The sequence below is a fragment of the Thalassophryne amazonica genome, chromosome 9 (assembly GCF_902500255.1).
Source record: "Thalassophryne amazonica chromosome 9, fThaAma1.1, whole genome shotgun sequence".
In the NCBI taxonomy this organism is placed as follows: domain Eukaryota; kingdom Metazoa; phylum Chordata; class Actinopteri; order Batrachoidiformes; family Batrachoididae; genus Thalassophryne; species Thalassophryne amazonica.
Window position 1 is genome coordinate 24569311 of NC_047111.1, and position 23939 is coordinate 24593249.

General features: G+C 43.5%; 1 protein-coding gene and 2 long non-coding RNA genes across 3 annotated transcripts in view; 2 read left to right on the forward strand and 1 right to left on the reverse strand.

Annotated features, from left to right (window-relative positions):
* The first annotated feature begins 2227 nt into the window (after window positions 1-2227).
* LOC117516914 lies at window positions 2228-9011 on the forward strand. The gene is made up of 3 exons (XR_004562570.1): window positions 2228-2565; window positions 6579-6583; window positions 8999-9011. It is a non-coding gene; the product is annotated as an uncharacterized LOC117516914 (long non-coding RNA).
* Window positions 9012-11105: 2094 nt separating this feature from the next.
* Window positions 11106-23939, reverse strand: part of nlgn2b (neuroligin 2b) — a 233898-nt gene continuing 221064 nt past the window's right edge. The window contains exons 8-10 of the mRNA XM_034177805.1: window positions 16989-17142; window positions 15197-15563; window positions 11106-12248 (exon numbers count right to left, since the gene is read on the reverse strand). Coding sequence (XP_034033696.1) covers window positions 11324-12248; window positions 15197-15563; window positions 16989-17142 — 1446 coding nt within the window. The 3' untranslated portion in view covers window positions 11106-11323. The remainder of the gene's footprint in view (window positions 12249-15196; window positions 15564-16988; window positions 17143-23939) is intronic.
* LOC117516915 overlaps window positions 13674-23939 on the forward strand; it is a 28131-nt gene continuing 17865 nt past the window's right edge. The window contains exon 1 of the long non-coding RNA XR_004562571.1: window positions 13674-13686. This is a non-coding gene — a long non-coding RNA (uncharacterized LOC117516915). The remainder of the gene's footprint in view (window positions 13687-23939) is intronic.

A 23939-nucleotide genomic window follows, 5' to 3' on the forward strand; every position in this document is an offset into this window, starting at 1 on the left:
CAAGCAGGAAACATCCAGTGAGAGAAATCACACACTGAAAAACAACCAAACCTAAGCTAAACAGAACAAACAGAAAAACATGATACAAAAGTCCAGATTCTGACATCTCCCTTTTTGCTCTGTGCCACCATGAAAATCCAGTATGGATCTGAAAGTTGAGGTGGCACAGGTTTTACACCTAGTGCCTTTCCTGACACAACTCCTCATTACATGGAGGATGGGTGATGAATGGTCTTGAACTAGGAATCTTCTGTTTTGAAGCTACCTGGTTACTTGACAACTAATTTATTTCAAATAATGGTGTGGTGAAGACTTATTTTTGCACTATGCCTGGGTTTTGACCCAGAAAAACCACCTAGGTCACTGATCTTTCAACCCATGTGAGGGGGTGTGAGATTAACGTATATAAAAAATATCTTGGGTATAAGACGTTATGGTGTTGAGTAATTCTGTTGACCAGGTTCTGACCCAGATAACGTAGGCCAAGGATGGTGCACTGAAGTCAAATCAAAGTGTTGTAAGGTGAAATTGTATCCCAAATTCCTTTGGTCTGCAGTGATTTGGTGTCAGGTAATCACACGGCAAATGCCAAAGATGCGTGCACATACTCACATATTTCTCCAGCTCCCACAGCCATTAAGCTTGTGTTGGAAATTCCCCTTGAACAATTAAACAAAATAAAATCATCTAGTGAAATCAACATCCACATTTGAAAATTCAGTTAGCATGCTAATTCCAGTAATACCGCAGATAACCAAATCTGCAACATGGAGCCAAATGCAAACAACATCTGTCTATTTGTTCACTGATTTTATGTCCTGTGTACTGTTATTTTTAACCCAGTTCTTTTATGCAAGATTCTACCCCTTAACAAAAACCAAATTCTTCATTTTGACTTTATTAAAGGTCATGTTAAAAGCCAGACCTGGGACCCTCACAGACATTGTCCATCTTGTGAAAGGCCCCTAAAATGATCCATACAACACTTTTTATACCTTGTGGATGTTAACAATAGGTGTGATTTATTCTCACATTTCTAATGTTACTGACTCTCACCAACAGGGGGAGCTCTCCCTGTGTCTGAAACTTGGACACATGATGAACAAATAACACAAATAGTTGATAGCTAACATAAAATAAAGAATTGGCACAGATATTATCTAACATGTACTAAAATCTAAATTAAAAATTTTTTAGTTGTGACTAATGCAAGTTCTCAGCAACTGCACAATAAACTACTGTATCATGTGCTGTTTTCTTTCAGAATTGATTGATGTACGTGTCTATAATAATATGACAGCATAACACATAGTCTGGTCCTTTACGTTTTTTTTTTTTTGTCTAGATGGATGTAAGTTATCTTTAGCAGGTATACGTGTTTGCATTTATGCTAAATATTAGCTTGTTATTAGCATACCAAAGCTGAACTTTATGTTGCTAATAAAATGCGGAAGCATTACAGCACAGAATTTGTTTTTGCTGCAATAGGAAAGAAGTTAAATTTAATTAACTTCTCTTCTATGTGTGTCTATAGTTTATAAGCAAAATAAATATTCAAGTTTGATGCAGGTCTGAGAACAACATAAGAAAATTGTGATTTGTTTTTTACTTGGTGTGTGATGTCTTCTTTGTCCATGAATTCAGACATGACAGTGCTTAAGAATCGATCGAGGTTGTGAACAAACAACATCGAGATTGTCAAGTTTTTCTCAATCATTAGTGAAATGAAACCAGACCAAAAGTAAGTAGTAAATAACAGACAATAAAAAATTAAAAATGGATAGCACTGAATGTGTGTGTGTGTGTGTGTGTGTGTGTGTGTGTATATATATATATATATATATATATATATATATATATATAATAAATGTGAAGAAGTCTTCTGCCATCAAGTGGCCAAAACAATAAATTACATCTCTGATCGCGTAACAATACTGAAGAAGCTCAATGACTTCAATTGTTTAAGAATGTTTTTAATGTTTTCCAGATCAGATACACCACATACAGTGTGTAATAGCCTCTATTTCAAATAGAAATATTATCTTTTGTACTTTCTACCTCTTTCTGGTGGTTATGCTCTCTCACAGTCTCTCTGAATCAGACTAAATGAAACACAAACAGGTGCATGCCTTCATTTCTCCAGTCAACTCTGAAATGTTGAACTCAGAAGATATTTGGATCATTTAATATATATATATATATATATATATATATATATATATATATATATATATATATATATATTTCATTCTTGTTTTTAACTAAAGCCAACATTGAAACTGCAGTGTAAACAGATGAACTCGGTGAATGTGCTTCCATAAAACCTTTGTTTTATAAAATAATAAAAATAAAATAAAAACAATACAATTTTTGTAATGTACTGTTTTCAAAAGCGAGTTCAACAAAAACTTGCAGCATTCAGATATGGCAGTGATGGAAGGACTGTGAACCCCGTGAACTATAACACATCTTGATTTTGAAATATTACAAAAAGGCAGATAACACACAGTACCACACTGTTATCATTTCTTAAAGACTGATGTAAATGAAGTCCAAGAGATGTTTGTGTATCCATCCCTACTTGTCTGAAGAAAACTGGCTGTAAAAGTGATGATTTCCTTGTGTTACACTAAGGATGCCATCACCATCACACACCATCATTTTGGCTTTCATAATTTTATTTTATTTATGTCATATCATAGAGATTTATTTATTTTTTACTGTGAGTTTAAAGGGTATTATTTTAGAATTTTTATATAAAGAAGATTGATTTGTTTTTGTTTTTTTAATTTGGCGTCATTTCAAAATTTCCTTTTGCATCATTAAAGTATCTATCTATCTATCTATCTATCTATCTATCTATCTATCTATCTATCTATCTATCTATCTATCTATCTATCTATCTATCTATCTATCTATCTATCTATCTATCTATCTATCTATCTATCTAAAATTAAGACTTGCAATAACGCAAGGATTCACAAACCTTCGGGCACCATTCGAGTTCAATAATTTCAGAACGTGTGGACAGATTTGTAAAAAAGCAGCAAAACCACAATGATTAATGTGTGAAAAAGACTACGTATAAACACAGAAATGATTTCACAGCCTGTTAAACCCACAGCGTGGGTTTAACAGCATGACAGTAATGATAAAAAACAATATAACATACATACAATTAAAAACTCACAGCAGTAAGGGCATAGGTCTAAATGTGTTTGATTTCAAACACATTTTAAACAACAGTTTTTTTTTTTATTAATAAAGTTATTTTTGACCAAATTCTTGAATGCCCTTTTGCTTTCCTTTGTGCATTTTCTCTGCAGCAGTTCTTTGGCTTAAAAAAAACAAACATTTAAAGGATTAATGTTGCTGACAAGCTAGAACTGCAGTTGATGAAACAGTGTCAGATGTTTCTATTTTGCTACATTATCTCAAGTGGTCAAGGGCCCAGATTAGCCTGTAGATTACCACATATTCATTTTTGTTCTGGATGTGAAACGTGTTCACATATACAAGACATTAAAATGTCAAATTTTATATCCTCTGGTTCCAAACGCTTTAGTAAAGGTCATGTGAGCAGACAGACCTATGACACTGCATTGACCTGAACTTGAAGCGCTGATATTTTTGGTCAGATTTGGGCAGCCACAGAGATGCCTGATGATGAGAAAAATGGCCAAAAAAAAAAAAATTGTTCTGGTAAATACAGATTTGGAAATTGAGTGACTTTGAAAATTTGGGAAACATGAGGAGCGGAAACAGCAAAATGCTGAAGAGAAAACAGTTTTTGATGTAAGAGTTTTGACAGATGAGGGCAGCGAGAATATAATCTGCTACTTTCATACATAAGAAAATTTGAGCTTGTAGCATTGTTTTAAAGAAGTTGTTTCCAACTTCAGAAACATAAAATGCATCAGACACACTGATGTAAAACTCAGTAAAACTCCCGGCTTGATCATTTGGATTGTTTGGGACATTATTATTCAGATTTTCTTTAGTTTTTCCAAGTCAAATTTCAGGTCATTGATTGAGGATATTAGTGCCCATGAGCCTTCATTATTATATTGATAATGACCTCATGCTGTAATTTTTTTTTAAATTAGCAGATTAATTGCTTTAACAGATGAATTTATGTATGTAATCTAAAGAAATTTGCCTTTAAAATAGTCATATTGTGCAGTTTCTTTAAATTCAAGGTAAATATGGCCAGAGTTTTATGTTAAACATCCTTTAACATCCCACAGTGTGTGTGTCTATATATGTATAGACACACACACACATACACACATACACAGAATACGTTTAATTTTTGGCTACAAATCTCAAATGTTCTCTTTCTTTACAACCCTCGTCATATTAAAGAAGGAGACAGACGCTTTGGAAGTGAAATAAACCGACAGACGAACTTATTTCAAGTTATATGTGAAATCAACAACACCTGCTGCTGATTTCCGTAATGCATGTGATGATAAGATCACTCCGTACAAGCCTAGAGGTATCCAGCAGGTGGCAGTGTTCAGCAGGTGCATAACAGGACTACTGGCGTATGAGCAAAGCAAACTTGCTTTTTGGGTTAATCTGATCAAAGTTTGTTCTCTTTCTATGCTCCTTTTATTTAGTGAGTTATAAGATGATTGGATTTTTTTATTGCGTCAACAAATATGGGGGGGGGGGGGGGGGGATTTTTACTATTCATTCTCTCTCTGCATTTCTAAGATTTTCCAAATCCTACAAATCACTGTTAACGGAGTTGAGCTTCTTTGTGCTCCATCAGGTTTAGTGATTACTTCGTTTCAGAGAAATTCTTTTTTGAACCGTTATTTGAGGTAAGAATGAATGGGAGTGAATCGGGCAATAATATTGGGAGTTAAAAATCTGCTGCATCCTCAAAATAGCAACAAAATAATGCTAGCAGCCTGCTATTTAATTGTTAATGGTACAAAATGCTTACAAAATACAGTGAGCTCAGTGTATTTATTCTCAGGTGGTACCTACAGGCATGAAGACAGTAACGGTGATGGCAATCTGACATTTTACCCCAATTATCATGACCTTCACAAAAATGACTGACCACTGGCTGAACTCACTGCAATTCTGGTATCTACTTGAGTGTGTGCCACATGACGCTCAAATTGGTTAAAAAAAAAATCTAATTCCTTGATCTTGACATTTCCAAAATAATTTTTTTAAATGGCAGTTTTGTGGCCAACCTTGACTGACATACAAAGTTTGTTTGAAATCAGCAATCATGACCTTGACCCCACTGAGGGACCTTTGGTAAATTCAACCTGGCTGGGCAATTCCAGAACCTACCTCTGAGTGAAAAACCTACATTTTGACTTTTGACCCCAGTGTCCATGACCCCAACGCTTGTTTGGTGAACATTGGAATGGGGGGGTTAGACCCCAGTGACCTTGACCTTTTCCAAAACACACTCCTTAAGAGCAATTCTGGGGTTAACTTAGATGCAATTCTGGTGATTTTTTTTCCCAAAAAAACATACAAACGTCTGTCAAATGATAGAATACACATCTAACACACCTACTATAAAATGCCTTATTATAAATAAGATGTAAAATGTGAACTTGACCTTTTAATATCTGCTTTTAAGACACTTTGAGGACCTCTGTTAGCTTAATGGGGAAAAAGTACAATATGACCCCTTTAAGATGTTAGAAATAAGTGACAAACAAATGCATCAGTGCTACAATAATGGAAATCATCAAAACTTGCACCTGTTGCCACAAAGAAAAGATCCGGCCAATCGCTCAAACCAAATGACAAACATAATATTTACAAATTGCAGTTTGTTCTCTTACACTTAAAAATGTACAGTTTGTTTCACACGTGGGTTTTGATCTGTTGCCGTCTCGGCGCTCTGCAGTCCAGTGTGAGGGACTGCAGTATGGATCCAGAGGGGTCGCCATCCTCAGTCGACAGGATGCATGAGAAGATCATCCCACGCATCGTGGTTTTGTGATATATGGCGGATGAGCAATGTCTGTCGTTAAGATCTGTTTTTTTTCTTTTGAAACTCTGGCTTTCACAAAGCGTCCCCTCGTGTACCGGCAGATCACCATCATCATCGCTGAATCACCGTCCAGTGATTCGATAATGTCACTGGTTTTATTCGGAATTGTCCAGAGTGTGGACCCCCACCACCCCCAACCACCACCCAATCCCCCGTCTCTGTGTTCAATTGTGCAAAAGATGTGAAACAAATGTTTCGAGGCTTTTTCACCTTCTTGATGGTCACAAATATGATCTCAGCCGTTCTCCCGGCTCACGAGAGGGAGAGCCGCAAAACCAAAGAGCAGACAAAAAAAACGACAACTGTCAGGCAGTCTTCAAACACGTGAAGCATGTGGTTAACGTCTGCCACAGACAAAAACCTTATTCAGAGTAAAGTTCTCATCTTTTGTGTAATAATAATAATAATAATAATAATAGTAATTAATTTAAAAAGTGCTATCTTCAGGTGAGCTCGAGAGACTTCAGCTGTGCAAACCTCACAGCTGCAAAAACAAAGGGGAAAAAAGGAGACGGCAAAAAGAAATAAGAAAAGCTTTCATCAGTTTTTGTGGTAGTTTGCAGCACAGCCTCAGTGTTAGGAGGAAAAATAAGGGCAAAAAAATAAAGATAATATTTACTCTCTTTGTTATAATCAGAATTTTACACAATACTCACCCCCAGTACCGTTTGAAGTACCACAAAGTGCAGCTGATATTAAAACAGGAAGTGAAAATGAGTTGAACAGAGCATAATAATAATAATAATAATAAAGACGTCTGTAAAAAAATGTAAACAACCAGACAACTTAATAAAACAGATTTTTTTTTTTAAATCATGAAAATAGAATGATTTTACTTTGAGACCAGCATAAAAACAATAAAAAGGGGTGGAGCCAAAAGAAAGGTGATGGGGTTGGCACTTTTTATGGTGGCAATTCTGTTGGTAGGATACAGTCAGGATGGACCTCTGGAGGCGATCCACTGGACGCCCGTGAAAGAGGAACTTTATCACAGTACTTGGCACCAAGAATGCTGGTAAAAATGAGATATCAGAATATCTTGTTTTTTTTCATTCATATCCTTACAATTTATTAATAATACATCATTTACATTTGTGTGTGTGTGTGTGTCTGTGTGTGGGTTTGTTTTTTTGTATAAAAGACTCCAAAAGGAAAAAAAAAGAGTCTAGAGTGAATGAAGACGTGATGATGCCATGAAGCGATTATGATGATTTAATGCAAAGCGGTACGAGGGCAGATGCAGAGGAAAGAGCGTAGGCTGCAAAAAGAGAAGCACAGACAACGAGATAATGGATGAAAAACAATGGACGTAATGAGAGCCTGTGGCGGAGATGCAGTGAGATCTTATGGGCAGCCTGGATTCCAGGTTCCAACCCACAAGACTAAGATTTCCTGGAATGCCCAACAGTTGAAGCCCCAATCTGGAAATGATTAGAAAAATTAATGTAGGAGTATAAAGGAGGGATGTCTCGAATATTATTATTATGGCCCAATATTGGTGATTTCCAAAGGATCAGTTGGTTTTGGGCAGACTGAACGGTTGCAACTTTTGGTGCCAGATTTAATGTAATTTCTTTGTTGCACTGTATCATTGCAGTGTGAGTGGCAGGAGGGAGACGGCATATCACACTGACCAGACTTAACCAACAGTGGTTTAACTAACAATGGCTGGACAGAGGTGTTTGGCGATGATGGTATGTGTTCGGGAGAAAGAAAGGCCAAGTCTTTAGGGTCCTGGTGCTTCCCGTCTTTGTGTATTGTTGTGAGACTTGGATGCTAACCAGTGACCTAAGGCAATGACTGGATGTCTTTGGTACTAGGTCTCTTCGGAGCCTCACTGGGCAACGCTAGAATGACCTTTTGTCAAATGAACAGTTACTTAGGGTCGTATCTCACTGGGCTGCAACAGCTTGGGAGCCGCGCGGGATTTTCGTGAAATGTCCCACAACTTTCCCAAGAGTGCCACGCAGCATTCCAGCAGCACATGCGCAATATGTGTGCGACCTGCTTACGATTTTTGGACCAGTTTTCGCCACCAGTCCAGATGACAGTTGGCGGACATGCTCTAACGTGTTGGGAGTACTAATTCAGTGAGATTACAACTCTAAAATTGTCACTACTTCCTGTGGTTTGTCACAATATTGTGTCTCCAAGTATTCTCCAACACTCACAGCCCAGTGAGATACTAGCCTTAGCGAGACTCAGATGAGGAGTACCACTTGAATTGTAAGGACATGTCAAATATGATATTTTGGCCACAAACTAGCATGCAGGTTCAGTTGCAACTGGAAAAGTCCAAGGGGACCCAAACATATCACCTGGCTACAGTAGATAGATGATTACTTTCAAGAGGTGAGGATAGACCAGCTGTTTACCTGCGTGGTTGCCATTCAGAACCCAAGTTGGTCCTGTAGTGTGGTACATGAAGCCACACATGGTGCTAACACATACTTCCGGACCACACCTGGTAGCCATTAAGAAGGTTCTTCATGAGTTTGACTTGCTTATGATAGAAAAAGCAACAGCTCTTGTGGAAGCAGTGCTACCCGTGGGTTTGCTATTAGATTAGATCATAATAGACTTCACTTTGTCAGTGTTGTAAGAATCCAAAAAGAATGTAATGGAGCTGCTACATTTTGTTCCTGCTAATTACTTAGCAGGCAGAGATATGTAAGTTTTAATGTAATCACAATAAAGGTTTATGAATGATCTGTGCAGTGTTATGATGTGGGGAAAGGTATTTTTACCCTAAAGGATCTTACTGGTCAGTTTGCAATATTAAAGAATTCAGATCTGATTGAGGTTTGGATATTTAATCCAGTTGGTTATGCAATTTCATTGAAATTTTGTGGAGTTGAGTAAAACAATAGTGTTTTGGAAAGTGTTAACAACAGCCACTCAGAAAATGCATGACTCTTTGTTCCTGGAAGCATGACGGCCATCTTGGATTTGTTAAAATGAAAGTTTTATCCATTATCTCAGCTTTTAGATAACCTTGGACCTTTACTCCAATAGACATTTTCAGGGCCAAGGAATCCATCCATTTTCCATACCCGCTTAGTCCAATTGAGGGTCCCGGTGGGGGGGAGTCATGGTGTGTGAGGCAGGGTACACCCTGGACAGGACGCCAGACTGTCGCAGGGCCCATATAGACAAAGCAACACATTCACACCTGCACACACACCTACGGACAATTTAAAGTTTCCAATCCACCTAACCTGTGTGTCTCTGGATGTGGGAGGAAGCCAGAGCACCTGGGGAGAACCTGCACAAACACGGGGAGAATATGCAGACTTCACACAGAAAGGGCAATCAATCCCATGACCTTCTTGCTGTGAGGCAACAGTGCAAACCACTAAGCCAGCGTGCTGCTGCCAAGGAATCCAGTGGTGCTAATTACAAAAGTGCACATGGAGCAAATTCATACATACAAATCCAAGATGGCCACCCACAAACATGACTTTGCCCACATGTACATATGTGTAGTTGGCACCACTGGATTCCGTGGCCCTGAAAATGTGTATTTAGCCACTGGAATGAAGGTCCTAGGTCATGTAGAAGCCGAGATATTGAAAACCTCAAATGTTAAAGTGCCATTTTTTTAAAGTTCAAGATGGCTGCCATGGTCGCTTCTAGAAAAACTGAATCATTTATTTTCTATTTTGACTCTTGTATGCACTTTTCAAAAACGCAGAGCTTGCAAATCTCCAACAAAATCTGGTACCTGAACACAGTTGTTGTTGTTGCTCCTATTTTGTTCAGGGTCACCACAGTGGGCCCAGCACAGATCCACATTGGGATTTTGGCACAAATTTCATGCTGAATGCCCTTCCTGATGCAACTTTAACTTTGCCTGGAGAAACACACACAGCCCCTGGTCTTTCGAAGCGGTTTCTCATCCAAACACTAACCAGTAGCTGCTCTGCTTAGCTTCTGAGACCTGACAGGATCAGACTCCCACACAGCAGACTGGCTGCTCATACCCGAACACACGGAACCTGAGTAATCTGTAGAATTATGACGTTATGACTTAGATTATGACGTAGATTAAGAATAGAAGTGCAAACCAGAATTATTATTTCCACCAACTGATAGAGGTGGATCATATAATGGTCCTTATCGCTCACACATATCGCCATGTGTGTCTGTGACAAAACCATCCTTTATGACATCACAAATATGAATAGACAAAGACACTCAGACTACTGATTTAACCTCATGGATGGTTCTTACTCTGCGTGGACATGGATTTGCCTGTGACTGGGAATCTGTAGTTTGTTCTTTGTGATGGCAGCACACAAAGATTGCACTTCAACATGGGAACTATAGGTGGTGCTGTAGTGCTAATGCATTCTGAAAGACATGCAAAATGGGACAGGAAGAAAAAACAAAAGCCTCAAACTGTTCTGTGGCACTGCAGATTCTTCATGCCCACCTCGTCCTCCATCTTTTGACCAGCCATTCGCCTACATTTGTGTCACACATTGGTTTAGTAATTGGCGCTTGCCTGTACACACTCACTCATTCACTCATCTTCACCCGCTTGCTTGCCTGTACACATTTACTGCAAATGTTTTTGCACAATGCACGGCACACCAGTTATCAAAGCCACAAAGATCTATGCACCCATGTTTAAAGCTCCTCCTCCTCTGAGGCTAAGAGCGAGTAATACCGCTTCAGTATTACTCTGGCAGAGGTCTTGCTAATTTAGCATCCAGCGTTTTGCCCACAGCTCAGACAGCTAGTCCACGTGGGCCTCCAAATGGTTAAAAGTACACTTCCAGATTGGACCTTTAAAGCTGCAATTTGTAAGTTTCAACACATCACCATTTGTGACAGATTGCTTGTTTGACCACATGCTGCCAGAGCCTTTTCGCCCAGTGATATGAATAAAACTGACTATTTGTGTTGTGTGTTAAACATAGTTTCCTGCTGATGTGGTAACACACACGCATCACGCCAAGTTGATCAGAAGGCGGAGCTGCAACTCGCATCCCGACAACAGATATATAAACTGTTGGAGCTGTGTTGGAGTGTTGCCAAATAATCTGTAAACAAGCTTTTGTCTAAACTCTTTCATATATATGTTTTAATTTATTCATAATGACATTTCTGTGGGATTTCATTGCTTTAAATCTTACAAACTGCAGCTTTATTTGAGGGCATAATGAGAAAAGATAGTGATTAAAAACAGGTGATGGTGAACGTGAGCGAGAGTTTGTATGGGGGGGGGGGGGGGGGAGTAAGCATATTGTGCCCAGAGTTGGGTACCAGAGTTTGTGCCATGTCCTATACACGGGTGGTGGAATGTTGGTGTGGGAGGGCATTGTTGCTGTGACTGGCGACAGGTGTGGAAGTGGGGGCTGGGACTGGGGGGTAAGTGTTGAAGGGGTGGAGGGTCTGCATGCTGCTGATGGTACTGGGGATCATGGTGATGGTGTTGGATGTCATCAGTGGCACGTCTTCTGGTCCTCGCCGTAAGGCTAGCGTGTAATCTGGAGGGCACACAGGAGGCCGCAGAGGTTCCAGGTCACCATGGATACCACGGGAAGGGATGGGCGTTCCGTGCTCCAGCTCCACTCTTTGCTGCTTCATCTGCAATGACATCAGCTCCTCTTCCTGACTCAGGGCCAGGTCGTTGTGCGGCGGGGCACCTACTACTCCCATTCCAACTCCCATGCCCATCGTGGTGCCACGCTGTGGGGACAGCCGGCGATGGCGTCTCTGCATAAGTTCATGGCGCTTGTCCCGTTTGTAGTAAAGTGCGGCAAAGGCCAGCACATTCAGGAAGAGGAGTGAGGCACCAACAGCTACTGTTACACTCAGTTCTGTAGAGTAATCCCGAGTCTCACTTGGGAAGGGAGAATACCGTGGTCTCTCTGACCCATCGGGCTCAGGATCAGGCGGATATGTAGAGATTACAGGGTGCCGGGTGGAGCGGGTGCCTGGCCCTTTCCAGTGGTTGGTGCCTCCAGGTGGCAGACGGGTTGTGATGGAGCTAACGATTTCCTCATGGAGACTGTGGAGATGTGGTACCAGCTCTAGCCAGAAGGCCACCTTGTTGGCCCGGTAGTTGTCTCTGACACGAGGCTTCAACCCGATATGCAAGTACTGCTTATCTTTCGAACTGAACTTGGTCCAGATGACCTCCTCAAAGCGGTTCGGCTTAGTGTGGATAAACTTGGTATCTTGAGGAACAGGTAGGTTCGGATCCCTGGAAAACAGAGCAATATGACAATAAGGAATAAAAAGACACTCAGTTGAACATATTTATCCTCAACTGTGAAAGCATATAGACAAAACATTTGCTATATTTGCCCCTGTGACCCCCAAAACACACTCCCCAGCCACTTTATTAGGTACACAGTTCAATTGCTTCTTAACACAAATAGCTAATCAGCCAATCACATGGCAGCAACTCAATGCATTTAGGTATTTGGACGCGTTGAAGACAACTTGCTGAACTTCAAATCGAACATCAGAATGGGGTTTAAGTGACTGTGAACATGGTATGGTTGTTGGTGTCAGAGGGGCTGGGCTGAGTATTTCATAAACTGCTGATCTTCTTCTTCTTTATCTTTCGGCTGTTCCTGTTAGGGGTCGCCACAGCAGATCAATCGTTTCCATCTCACCCTGTCCTCTGTATCTTCCTCTGTCACACCAACCACCTGCATGTCCTCTCTCAGCACATCCATGAACCTCCTCTTTGGTCTCCCTCTTCTCCTCCTGCCTGGTGGATCCATCCTCAGCATCCTTCTCCCTATATACCCTGGGTCCCTCCTCTGCACATGTCCAAACCATCTCAATCTCGCCTCTCTGACTTTGTCTCCAAACCGTCCCACCTGAGCTGTCCCTCTGATATGTTCATTCCTAATCTTGTCCATTCTTGTCACTCCCAAAGAGAAACTCAACATCTTCAGCTCTGCCACCTCCAGCTCTGCCTCCTGTCTCTTTGTTAGTGCCACCGTCTCTAAACCATACAACATAGCTGGTCTCACTACTGTTTTGTAAACTTTCCCCTTCACTCTTGCTGATATTCTTCAGTCACAAATCACTCCTGCCACCGTTCTCCACCCACTCCACCCTGCCTGCACTCTCTTCTTCACCTCTCTACCACACTCTCCATTACTTTGAACAGTTGACCCCAAATATTTAAACTCATCTACTTTCACCACTTCTACTCCTTGTAACTGCACTATTCCACTGGGCTCCCTCTCATTCACACACATGTACTCAGTCTTGCTTCTACTGACTTTCCTTCCCCTTCTCTCCAAAGCATATCTCCACTTCTCCAGACTAGACTCAACTTGCTCTCTACTCTCACTACAGATCACAATGTCATCTGCAAACATCATAGTCCATGGGGACTCCTGTCTGATCTCATCCGTCAACCTGTCCATCACCACTGCAAACAAGAAAGGACTCAGAGCTGATCCTTGGTGTAATCCCACCTCCAGCTTGAATGAGTCTGTCATTCCGACTGCGCATCTCACCGCTGTCACACTATTCTTGTACATGTCCTGCACTACCCTAACATACTTCTCTGCCACTCCAGACTTCCTCATACAATACCACAACTCTTCTCTTGGCACCCTATCATAAGCTTTTTCTAAGTCCACAAACACACAATGTAACTCTTTCTGTCCTTCTCTGTACTTCAACAGTATTCTCAGAGCAAACATTGCATCTGTAGTGCTCTTTCTCGGCATGAAACCATATTGCTGCTCACAGATCTTCACCTGTTTTCAGTTTCATAAACAGCAGTTTCATAAACTGCTGATCTACTGGGATTTTAAAGGCACAACCATCTCTAGGGTTTACAGACAATGGTGCAAAAAAGAGAAGCTATCCAGTGAGCGGCAGCTGTATGGACAAAAATACCTTGTTGATATCAGAGGTCAGAGGAGAATGGACAGACTGGTTGAATAGACAACTCTGTGATGCCATCATGTCATGCTTCCAACACTTTGTTGAATCTACGCCACAAAGAATGAAGGCAGTTCTGAATAGCAATGTGTACCTAATAAAGTGGCTGGTGATTGTAGAGTTGATCAAGATCAAGGTGTGCTTCTGGTGTAGACTTTCATCTTCAATTCAAGGAGATTATAAATATGGCTTTAACCGTTTAGGAATTACAGCCAGTTTCGCCATAAGTAATAAGTATAAGTAATTGAACAACTGATTCACAAGCAGTATCAGGACAAGGTGTGACCTGTTTCCTCATTACGCTTTGGGAAATTAAGCAGATAAAAGGTTTACTGCAAAAACTGATATCTAAGAAAGTAAAAAAGACTCGTTTAAAGAAAATTTGAATTAATTTTTGTCTAAATAGAAAAATAATCTTGTCAAGCATTTTCTACATAAGAAAAAATGTCTTATTTTGGGAAAATGTATCTCACTTTTTCTTAAGTTTTTCCAGCTAATATCAAGCTGTATTTAACCAGTAACAAGGAAAGGCAATGGATTTCAAATCATCCAAGCAAAGAAACAAGACTGTTTTCCTTACTTTAAGATTTAGCCTCTGTCTTAAAGACAGAGGCTAAATCTTAAAGTAAAAATTCTGTCTAATTTTAATGCACATTTTAATTATTCAGTGCCTAGACATGTTGCTACTTTTGAGAATTCTAACCAAGTAATTTTTTTCTTACCGCAATGGCAGATTTTTTTGCTTAGTACAAGACAATTTGGCTAGATTTCGGATTATTTGTCTTATTCTGAGAGGGACAGTTTTTGCAGTGTTAAGAGTTGAATCCAAGTGTTGAATTTGCATTTGGTAACTGTTAACTGGAACACTCAATCTGAGGTCTCCTGATGTAAGTAAAGCAGGTCATAATTATACTGATGAAACAACATTATCCCAGGCTCTGGAACTAGGGTCAATAAAAGGGGAACCATAGACCAAGACCAGGCCCAGATGTCAGCCTGTCGGGACCTGGACATATAATCGATAAATTATTGAGAATTACTTTTTTAACAAAAGTTTTAACTGTCACAGGTTTTCTAGCCATTATGGCTCTGGAATAGCAGACCAGGAAACCCGCACATCAGTTGCATGTATTATACATCATCACAGGTAATACTACTCGGCCAATAAAATCTGTGCATTCTTCAGTCAATGAGTGACATATGAGAGGGGAAATGAGTGACTGTCTTCATACTAACCCTGTCTTGGCAAAGTTGGTCCAGTATGTCATGACCACCGCACTGAGCATAACATCATTCTTGGAGAAGTTGCAGGGAAACAGGTCAGTGGCTCCAACCATGGGGATCCCAAACACATAGGGGATTTCATCTCCATGGGCGGCGTCAGCCCACTCTGGCCTTGCTTCAGTCTGACAGTGGTGGTGGAAGGTGTAGAAGAAAACAGGTGACTGGAACTCGGCGTGCAGCTTGGCTGTGGCGACAGCTGGGGCAACCCACTGATGATCTGTGAACAGAGCTAGCAGTGTCTTCCTGCGCATGTCGCTGTTGTCCCTGTCAGCCCAATCTGTGTACATGAACTTTATAGTTTCCCTCAGGATATCTTTACCTAACACACACACACACACACACACACACACACACACACACACACACACACACACACACACACACACACACACACACACACACACAAAAGACTTTAACAGTGTCAGAGTGCAATGCTACATGAAACATTAGCTGTAACATTTAAAATGATTTTACTTGAGGCATTTCTAAATATACAACCTTATGCAGATGACAGTGTTATATTGGTTTAAAAGCCACTGTGATATTTTGTCAGGTGGGTATTGCAATTTTTAAGACTTGCTTTCAATGTGTTGCCCGGTCTCATTGTTTTCAATGACAGTGCCTATAAAGTACCATGGAATGTCATAAATAACTATTTGCTGTGACTTTACTTGTATATCATAATGGGGGAGGGGGGGGCAGTACACCAATGTAATGGGTCATCACTGGTGTGATAGTGTGCCATGATATGGATTACACAATCAGTTATTCCCCTATAACGCTACAAAACACCACCAGGCCAGAAATGTTTTTTGATGTTGCCAATGACAAATTGCACAGACAAAATAATGAAAAATAACACTGTGCATCTCTGAGGCTGTGATGATCAGAGCTGGAGAGAGAGAGAGGTGGCCTTTCTAGCTATTATTCTTTTTTCCCTGTCCTACTGCACTGTGCACATAGGTCAAAACATCTATTAAATGCTTTTCTTATACAGTAGCTGTAACGGGTTATAAAGTCATTCTCACATGGAAACATAATTTATCACTTGTGGAAATGGTTGAAATGTGATTGCATTGTGTGAACCAGGGACCCTTTTGGGCTGCACACTTGTTTAAGCCTTAATGTTTAAAACTATGCACAAAACTTTGATTCATGAAGCTTACATCCAGATTTTAACTTTAAAGAAGCAGATTTGAGAATGAAAATAGTCCAGTTTAAATTCTTGCTCAAATAAGATTATTAAAGGAGTCATGTAGTGCAAAACTAGTAATGCTGTGATATACCAAAATATAGTCAGCATTTATAATTTTATTAATTTTTGTTTTTGAGAGATTTGGTAAACCATACATATTTAGAAAACATGAAATGAGGAGTATAAAAGAATGTTTCCTTTTTTTTCAAAGATTGTTATGGTGGCCACCTTGGAAAAGGTACTTCCTGAAGGTTGCCAATTTTGGAAATCCAAGGTGGTGGCCATAATAACAGCTGAAAAAAAAGAGAGAACATTGTTTTTTGGATTCCTCATTTCATACGTTTACTAAAAATGTATAGTTTGGAGAATACCAAATTTCCCCCAAAAATTACAAAATTATACAAAGACAATGACTATGTGCACCAACCCATGCTATGACACAAATGGCAAATAATCACACACTCCAAACCTAACACAAAAGAACAGCTTACACACTCCCTCCATGTGTGTAAGAGTGCTGTTTAAGGATAAAGCAGGAAAGACTCTAACCATCTGGGTATCCATAGAGATTATCCACAAAGTTAGAGATGGTGTAGTCAAATGAGGCTGCAGATATCCCATCTTCTCCTTCACTGTCATCCACAAACTTCAAGCCTTCTCCCTGGTTGACACCCAGCAAGATGTCATAGTTCAGGAACTCACCCTGGTCACAGCAGAACACAAACAGAAGACACGACAGTGATGTGACCACATGAAAACAAAGTAGTCCAGTCTAAATGGTCAAAGTGTTAGAAAACAATAATGATAAAAATTGGTGCATCCACCCCACCTCAGTAAGCTTGGTAATGTCCCCATATGTCCTACTTGCGCTTCACAGTTATGACATCATGATGCTGTATCTTATATTTATGTGAAAAATGGCATTATCAAAGGCATTTTGTGTATATTATTTTATTATTTCTGACTAAACAGTCACAGACAGGATGATTTGGAACACTGTAATCAAACAGAAACAGAAGAGCCTGAGCTCATGATATCATGACCTCATGTAATCAAGAAAGACCATGAGCTTGGATACAAGTGGCAGAAATGAAGTTCCTCCATTGGTTATCTGGGCTTACACTCAGGTTCAGGGTGAGAAGCCTGAATATGTGGGAAGGATGCTGAGTAGAGCCACTGCTCCTTTGCATTGAAAGAAGCCAACTGAGATAGCTTGGATATTGGGTGAGGGTGATCCCTGGCTGTCTCCATAGGGAGGTCTATCACATCTCAATTTCAATTCAATTCAATTTTATTTATATAGCGCCAAATCACAACAAACAGTTGCCCCAAGGCGCTTTATATTGTAAGGCAAGGCCATACAATAATTACGTAAAAACCCCAAAGGTCATAACGACCCCCTGTGAGCAAGCACTTGGCGACAGTGGGAAGGAAAAACTCCCTTTTAACAGGAAGAAACCTCCAGCAGAACCAGGCTCAGGGAGGGGCAGTCTTCTGCTGGGACTGGTTGGGGCTGAGGGAGAGAACCAGGAAAAAGACATGCTGTGGAGGGGAGCAGAGATCAATCACTAATGATTAAATGCAGAGTGGTGCATACAGAGCAAAAAGAGAAAGAAACACTCAGTGCATTATGGGAACCCCCCAGCAGTCTAAGTCTATAGCAGCATAACTAAGGGATGGTTCAGGGTCAGCCCTAACTATAAGCTTTAGCAAAAAGGAAAGTTTTAAGCCTAATCTTAAAAGTAGAGAGGGTGTCTGTCTCCCTGATCCGAATTGGGAGCTGGTTCCACAGGAGAGGAGCCTGAAAGCTGAAGGCTCTGCCTCCCATTCTACTCTTACAAACCCTAGGAACTACAAGTAAGCCTGCAGTCTGAGAGCGAAGCGCTCTATTGGGGTGATATGGTACTATGAGGTCCCTAAGATAAGAAGGGACCTGATTATTCAAAACCTTATAAGTAAGAAGAAGAATTTTAAATTCTATTCTAGAATTAACAGGAAGCCAATGAAGAGAGGCCAATATGGGTGAGATATGCTCTCTCCTTCTAGTCCCCGTCAGTACTCTAGCTGCAGCATTTTGAATTAACTGAAGGCTTTTCAGGGAACTTTTAGGACAACCTGATAATAATGAATTACAATAGTCCAGCCTAGAGGAAATAAATGCATGAATTAGTTTTTCAGCATCACTCTGAGACAAGACCTTTCTAATTTTAGAGATATTGCGTAAATGCAAAAAAGCAGTCTTACATATTTGTTTAATATGCGCTTTTAATGACATATCCTGATCAAAAATGACTCCAAGATTTCTCACAGTATTACTAGAGGTCAGGGTAATGCCATCCAGAGTAAGGATCTGGTTAGACACTATGTTTCTAAGATTTGTGGGGCCAAGTACAATAACTTCAGTTTTATCTGAGTTTAAAAGCAGGAAATTAGAGGTCATCCATGTCCTTATGTCTGTAAGACAATCCTGCAGTTTAGCTAATTGGTGTGTGTCCTCTAGCTTCATGGATAGATAAAGCTGGGTATCATCTGCATAACAATGAAAATTTAAGCAATGCCGTCTAATAATACTGCCTAAGGGAAGCATGTATAAAGTGAATAAAATTGGTCCTAGCACAGAACCTTGTGGAACTCCATAATTAACCTTAGTCTGTGAAGAAGATTCCCCATTTACATGAACAAATTGTAATCTGTTGTGTGGGCTGCCAGAAGAGGAGGTACTGCTAGCCCACCACCAGAAGGCGCTCTGCCTGAAGTGCGGGCTTCAGGCACGAGAGGGCGCTGCCGCCTCAGGAACAAGCCGTGGTGACAGCTGTCACCCATCATCCGTGACAGCTGTCACTAATCATCCAATCCACATCTGGTATAAAAGCAGGAAGACACCTCCACCAAACTGCCGAGATATCATCTTCATCTGGAGGTAATACTCTCAGCCCTTTTGTGAGATCTATAAATCTATTATTGTGAGTGTTTGCAGGAGAACCGGTCGTTTTTGCGGAGGCTGTGCAAGACAGCGCTTCTTTTCAGCTGAGACCGCTGCAACGCGCTGAGTGAGAGGTGGAGGTGGCATTCCCACCATTGTTACTGGGTGTTCACACACCCACCCTTTGACTGTCTTTTGCTTTCTACCAGCAGTACCAGATCCGACACTCCGGGAAAGTGGCCACCTGGGGACTCCGGAACTTGGCGGCTCCAGTATTCCTCGGGTTCAGGTGGCGGTGGAAATCGTGTGGTTCCGGTTCATTTCCAGACGGGCGTCTCCTATCGTCGAGCCTGCCCACACGACACCTTTATTAATTGACTGTTGCACATTCTGATTCTGCTGTGTTTGGTTGTGACATTCACACCAGTAAAGTGTTATAATTTGACTCCTTCCATTGTCCGTTCATTTACGCCCCTGTTGTGGGTCCGTGTCACTACACTTTCCCAACAGGATATCTCGGCCAGCGTCATGGACTCCGAGGGCCGTCACCAGGCTGTTGAACAACCAGTGGGAGAGCAGGGAGCGCAGGCATCTGCAGGAGGCGTGATTGGTGAGCTACAGCATATTCTCACAGCCTTTACGGCTCGAATGGATCAAATAGCCGAGCAAAACATCCTCCTGAACCGCAGGGTGGAGGCTCTCTCCGCGCAAGTGGCGGCGAGCGCTCAGGGCGCTGCTGCAGCTCCTCCTGCTGTTGATCCTGTGCTAGATATTAATGTTCCAGTGGTGGTCCAACAACCCCTCCCACCATCCCCTGAAGCATACATAAGCCCTCCTGAGCCGTACGGAGGTTGTGTGGAGACGTGCGCGGACTTTCTTATGCAGTGTTCGCTCGTCTTCGCACAACGTCCCGTCATGTACGCGTCAGACGCAAGCAAAATAGCTTATGTGATCACTCTGATTCGGGGAGAGGCACGCGCTTGGGCTACGGCGCTTTGGGAGCAAAATTCACGGCTCCTTCACACATACACTGGGTTTGTGAGGGAGTTCAGAACTGTGTTTGATCACCCTAACAGGGGAGAGACCGCTTCAACTGTGCTGCTGTCGATGAGACAGGGACGCCGGAGTGCAGCCGCTTATGCAGTCGACGTCCGCATCGCGGCTGCGAGGTCCGGCTGGAATAACGCTGCGCTCCGCGCCGCCTTTGTAAATGGACTGTCGTCAGTCCTAAAGGCGCACCTAGTGGCCAAGGATGAACCGCGGGAATTAGATGGGCTTATTGATCTCGTTATACGGTTAGACAATCGGTTGGAGGAACGCCGTCGGGAACGAGACGAAGGGCGTGGCCGGGCGCGCGCCGTCCCTCTTCCCTCCGGGTCCGAGAAGGGTCCGTCCTTCCCACGCTCCCTGGCCTCTACGTCCCGTGGGGCGACAGCTCCCCCTGCTGACGAAGCTATGGACACGAGCAGGGCCACATTTAGACCACCTAATAGACAGAGGAGGTTTCCACGCGGGGCGTGTTTTGTTTGTGGCTCAATGGAGCATCAATTGAGCGATTGCCCCGAACGGTTAAACACCAACGCCCGCCCCTAGAGACTGGGCTTAGGGTGGGCCAAAAACTTCACGTGGGACACACACATATTGCCGCACGATTCCCAGTTACAATCCTTAGTGGGGATTTAACCCTTCAGGCCCCAGCACTGGTAGACACAGGGTCAGAAGAGAATCTGTTAGACAGCAGATGGGCCAGGGAGGTAGGGCTCCCTCTGGTGGCGCTACCTACACCATTGCAGGTGCGAGCACTAGATGGCACCCTACTCCCTTTACTCACACACAAGACACCACCAGTAACTCTGGTAGTGTCAGGGAATCATAGGGAGGAGATTGAGTTTTTTGTGACTCCTTCTACCTCCCGTGTGATTCTGGGGTTCCCCTGGATGTTGAAACACAATCCCCGGACTGATTGGCCGTCCGGGCTGGTGGTACAGTGGAGCAAAACCTGCCATCGGAGGTGTTTGGGATCCTCGGTTCCTCCCGGTTCACAGGCGAAGGAGCAGGTCCAAGTACCCCCCAATCTGTCGGCGGTGCCGGTTGAGTACCACGATCTTGCTGACGTTTTTAGCAAGGATCGGGCACTCACTCTTCCCCCGCACCGTCCATATGATTGTGCCATCGATTTGTTGCCAGGCGTGGAGTTCCCGTCCAGCAGGCTGTACAACCTCTCCCGACCTGAGCGCGAATCGATGGAGACCTACATCCGGGACTCCTTAGCTGCCGGGCTGATCCGTAACTCCACCTCTCCAATGGGAGCGGGTTTCTTTTTTGTGGGAAAAAAAGATGGCGGTCTTCGTCCATGCATTGATTATCGGGGGCTGAACGAGATCACGGTTCGCAACCGATACCCGTTGCCTTTGTTGGATTCAGTGTTCACCCCCCTGCATGGAGCCAAAATCTTCACAAAGTTGGATCTTAGGAACGCATACCACCTAGTTCGGATCCGGAAGGGAGACGAATGGAAGACGGCATTTAACACCCCGTTAGGTCATTTTGAGTACCTGGTCATGCCGTTCGGCCTCACTAACGTCCCCGCGACGTTCCAAGCTTTGGTTAATGACGTCTTGCGGGACTTCCTGCACCGATTCGTCTTCGTATATCTGGATGATATACTCATCTTTTCTCCGGACCCTGAGACCCATGTACGGCATGTACGTCAGGTCCTGCAGCGGTTGTTGGAGAACCGGTTGTTTGTGAAGGGCGAGAAGTGTGAGTTTCACCGCACTTCTTTGTCCTTCCTTGGGTTTATCATCTCCTCCAACTCCGTCGCCCCGGATCCGGCCAAGGTCGCAGCGGTGAGAGACTGGCCCCAACCGACAAGCCGTAGGAAGCTGCAACAGTTCCTCGGCTTCGTAAATTTCTACAGGAGGTTCATTAAGGGGTATAGTCAGGTTGTTAGCCCCCTGACGTCCCTGACCTCACCAAAAGTTCCCTTCACCTGGTCGGGTCGGTGCGAAGCCGCGTTTAGGGAGTTGAAACGCCGGTTCTCGACTGCACCGGTCTTGGTGCAGCCCGATCCTGGTCGCCAGTTCATGGTTGAAGTGGACGCCTCTGACTCGGGAATAGGAGCCGTGCTATCCCAGAGCAGAGAAACTGATAAGGTTCTTCACCCGTGTGCCTATTTTTCCCGCAGGTTGACCCCAGCAGAGCGGAACTATGACGTGGGCAATCGAGAGCTCCTTGCGGTGAAAGAGGCCCTTGAGGAGTGGAGACACCTGCTGGAGGGAGCGTCAGTGCCTTTCACGGTTTTCACTGACCACCGGAACCTGGAGTATATCAGGAACGCCAAGCGACTGAACCCCAGGCAAGCCCGCTGGTCACTGGTTTTCGGCCGTTTTGACTTCCGGATCACTTACCGCCCCGGGACCAAAAACCAAAGATCGGATGCCCTGTCCCGGGTGCATGAACAGGAAGTCAAGACCGAGCTGTCGGATCCACCGGAACCCATTCTCCCGGAGTCCACTATCGTGGCTGCTCTGACCTGGGACGTGGAGAAGACCGTCCGGGAGGCCCTGGCACGGAGCCCGGATCCCGGAACAGGACCGACAAACAGACTATATGTCCCACCAGAGGCCAGGGCTGCCGTCCTGGACTTCTGTCACGGGTCCAAACTCTCCTGCCACCCAGGGGTGCGTAGGACCGTGGCAGTGGTCTGGCAGCGCTTCTGGTGGGCGTCCCTGGAGACTGATGTCCGGGCTTACATCCAGGCCTGCACCACCTGCGCCAGGGGCAAGGCTGACCACCAGAAGGCACAGGGACTTCTACAGCCACTTCCTGTGCCTCACCGCCCCTGGTCCCACATCGGTCTGGATTTTGTCACGGGCCTCCCGCCGTCCCGGGGACACACCACCATACTCACGATAGTGGACCGTTTCTCCAAGGCGGCCCACTTCGTGGCCCTCCCGAAGCTCCTGTCGGCCCAGGAGACGGCGGATCTCCTTGTCCACCATGTTGTCCGGCTGCATGGGATACCAACAGACATCGTTTCGGATCGCGGTCCCCAGTTCTCCTCGCAGGTGTGGAGAAGTTTCTGCCGGGAACTGGGGGCCACTGTAAGCCTCTCGTCTGGGTATCACCCGCAGACTAACGGACAGGTCGAACGGGCCAACCAGGAGTTGGAGCAGGCCCTCAGGTGCACGACCTCCGCACACCCGACGGCTTGGAGTGAAAATCTGGCCTGGATCGAGTACGCTCATAACAGCCAGGTGTCCTCTGCCACCGGCCTCTCCCCATTCGAGGTGTGTCTGGGGTACCAGCCCCCTTTGTTTCCTTTGGTGGAGGGAGAGGTCGGTGTGCCCTCGGTCCAGGCCCACCTGCGGAGATGCCGTCGGGTGTGGCGCACCTTGGTACAGTGGTACAGTGGAGCAAAACCTGCCATCGGAGGTGTTTGGGATCCTCGGTTCCTCCCGGTTCACAGGCGAAGGAGCAGGTCCAAGTACCCCCCAATCTGTCGGCGGTGCCGGTTGAGTACCACGATCTTGCTGACGTTTTTAGCAAGGATCGGGCACTCACTCTTCCCCCGC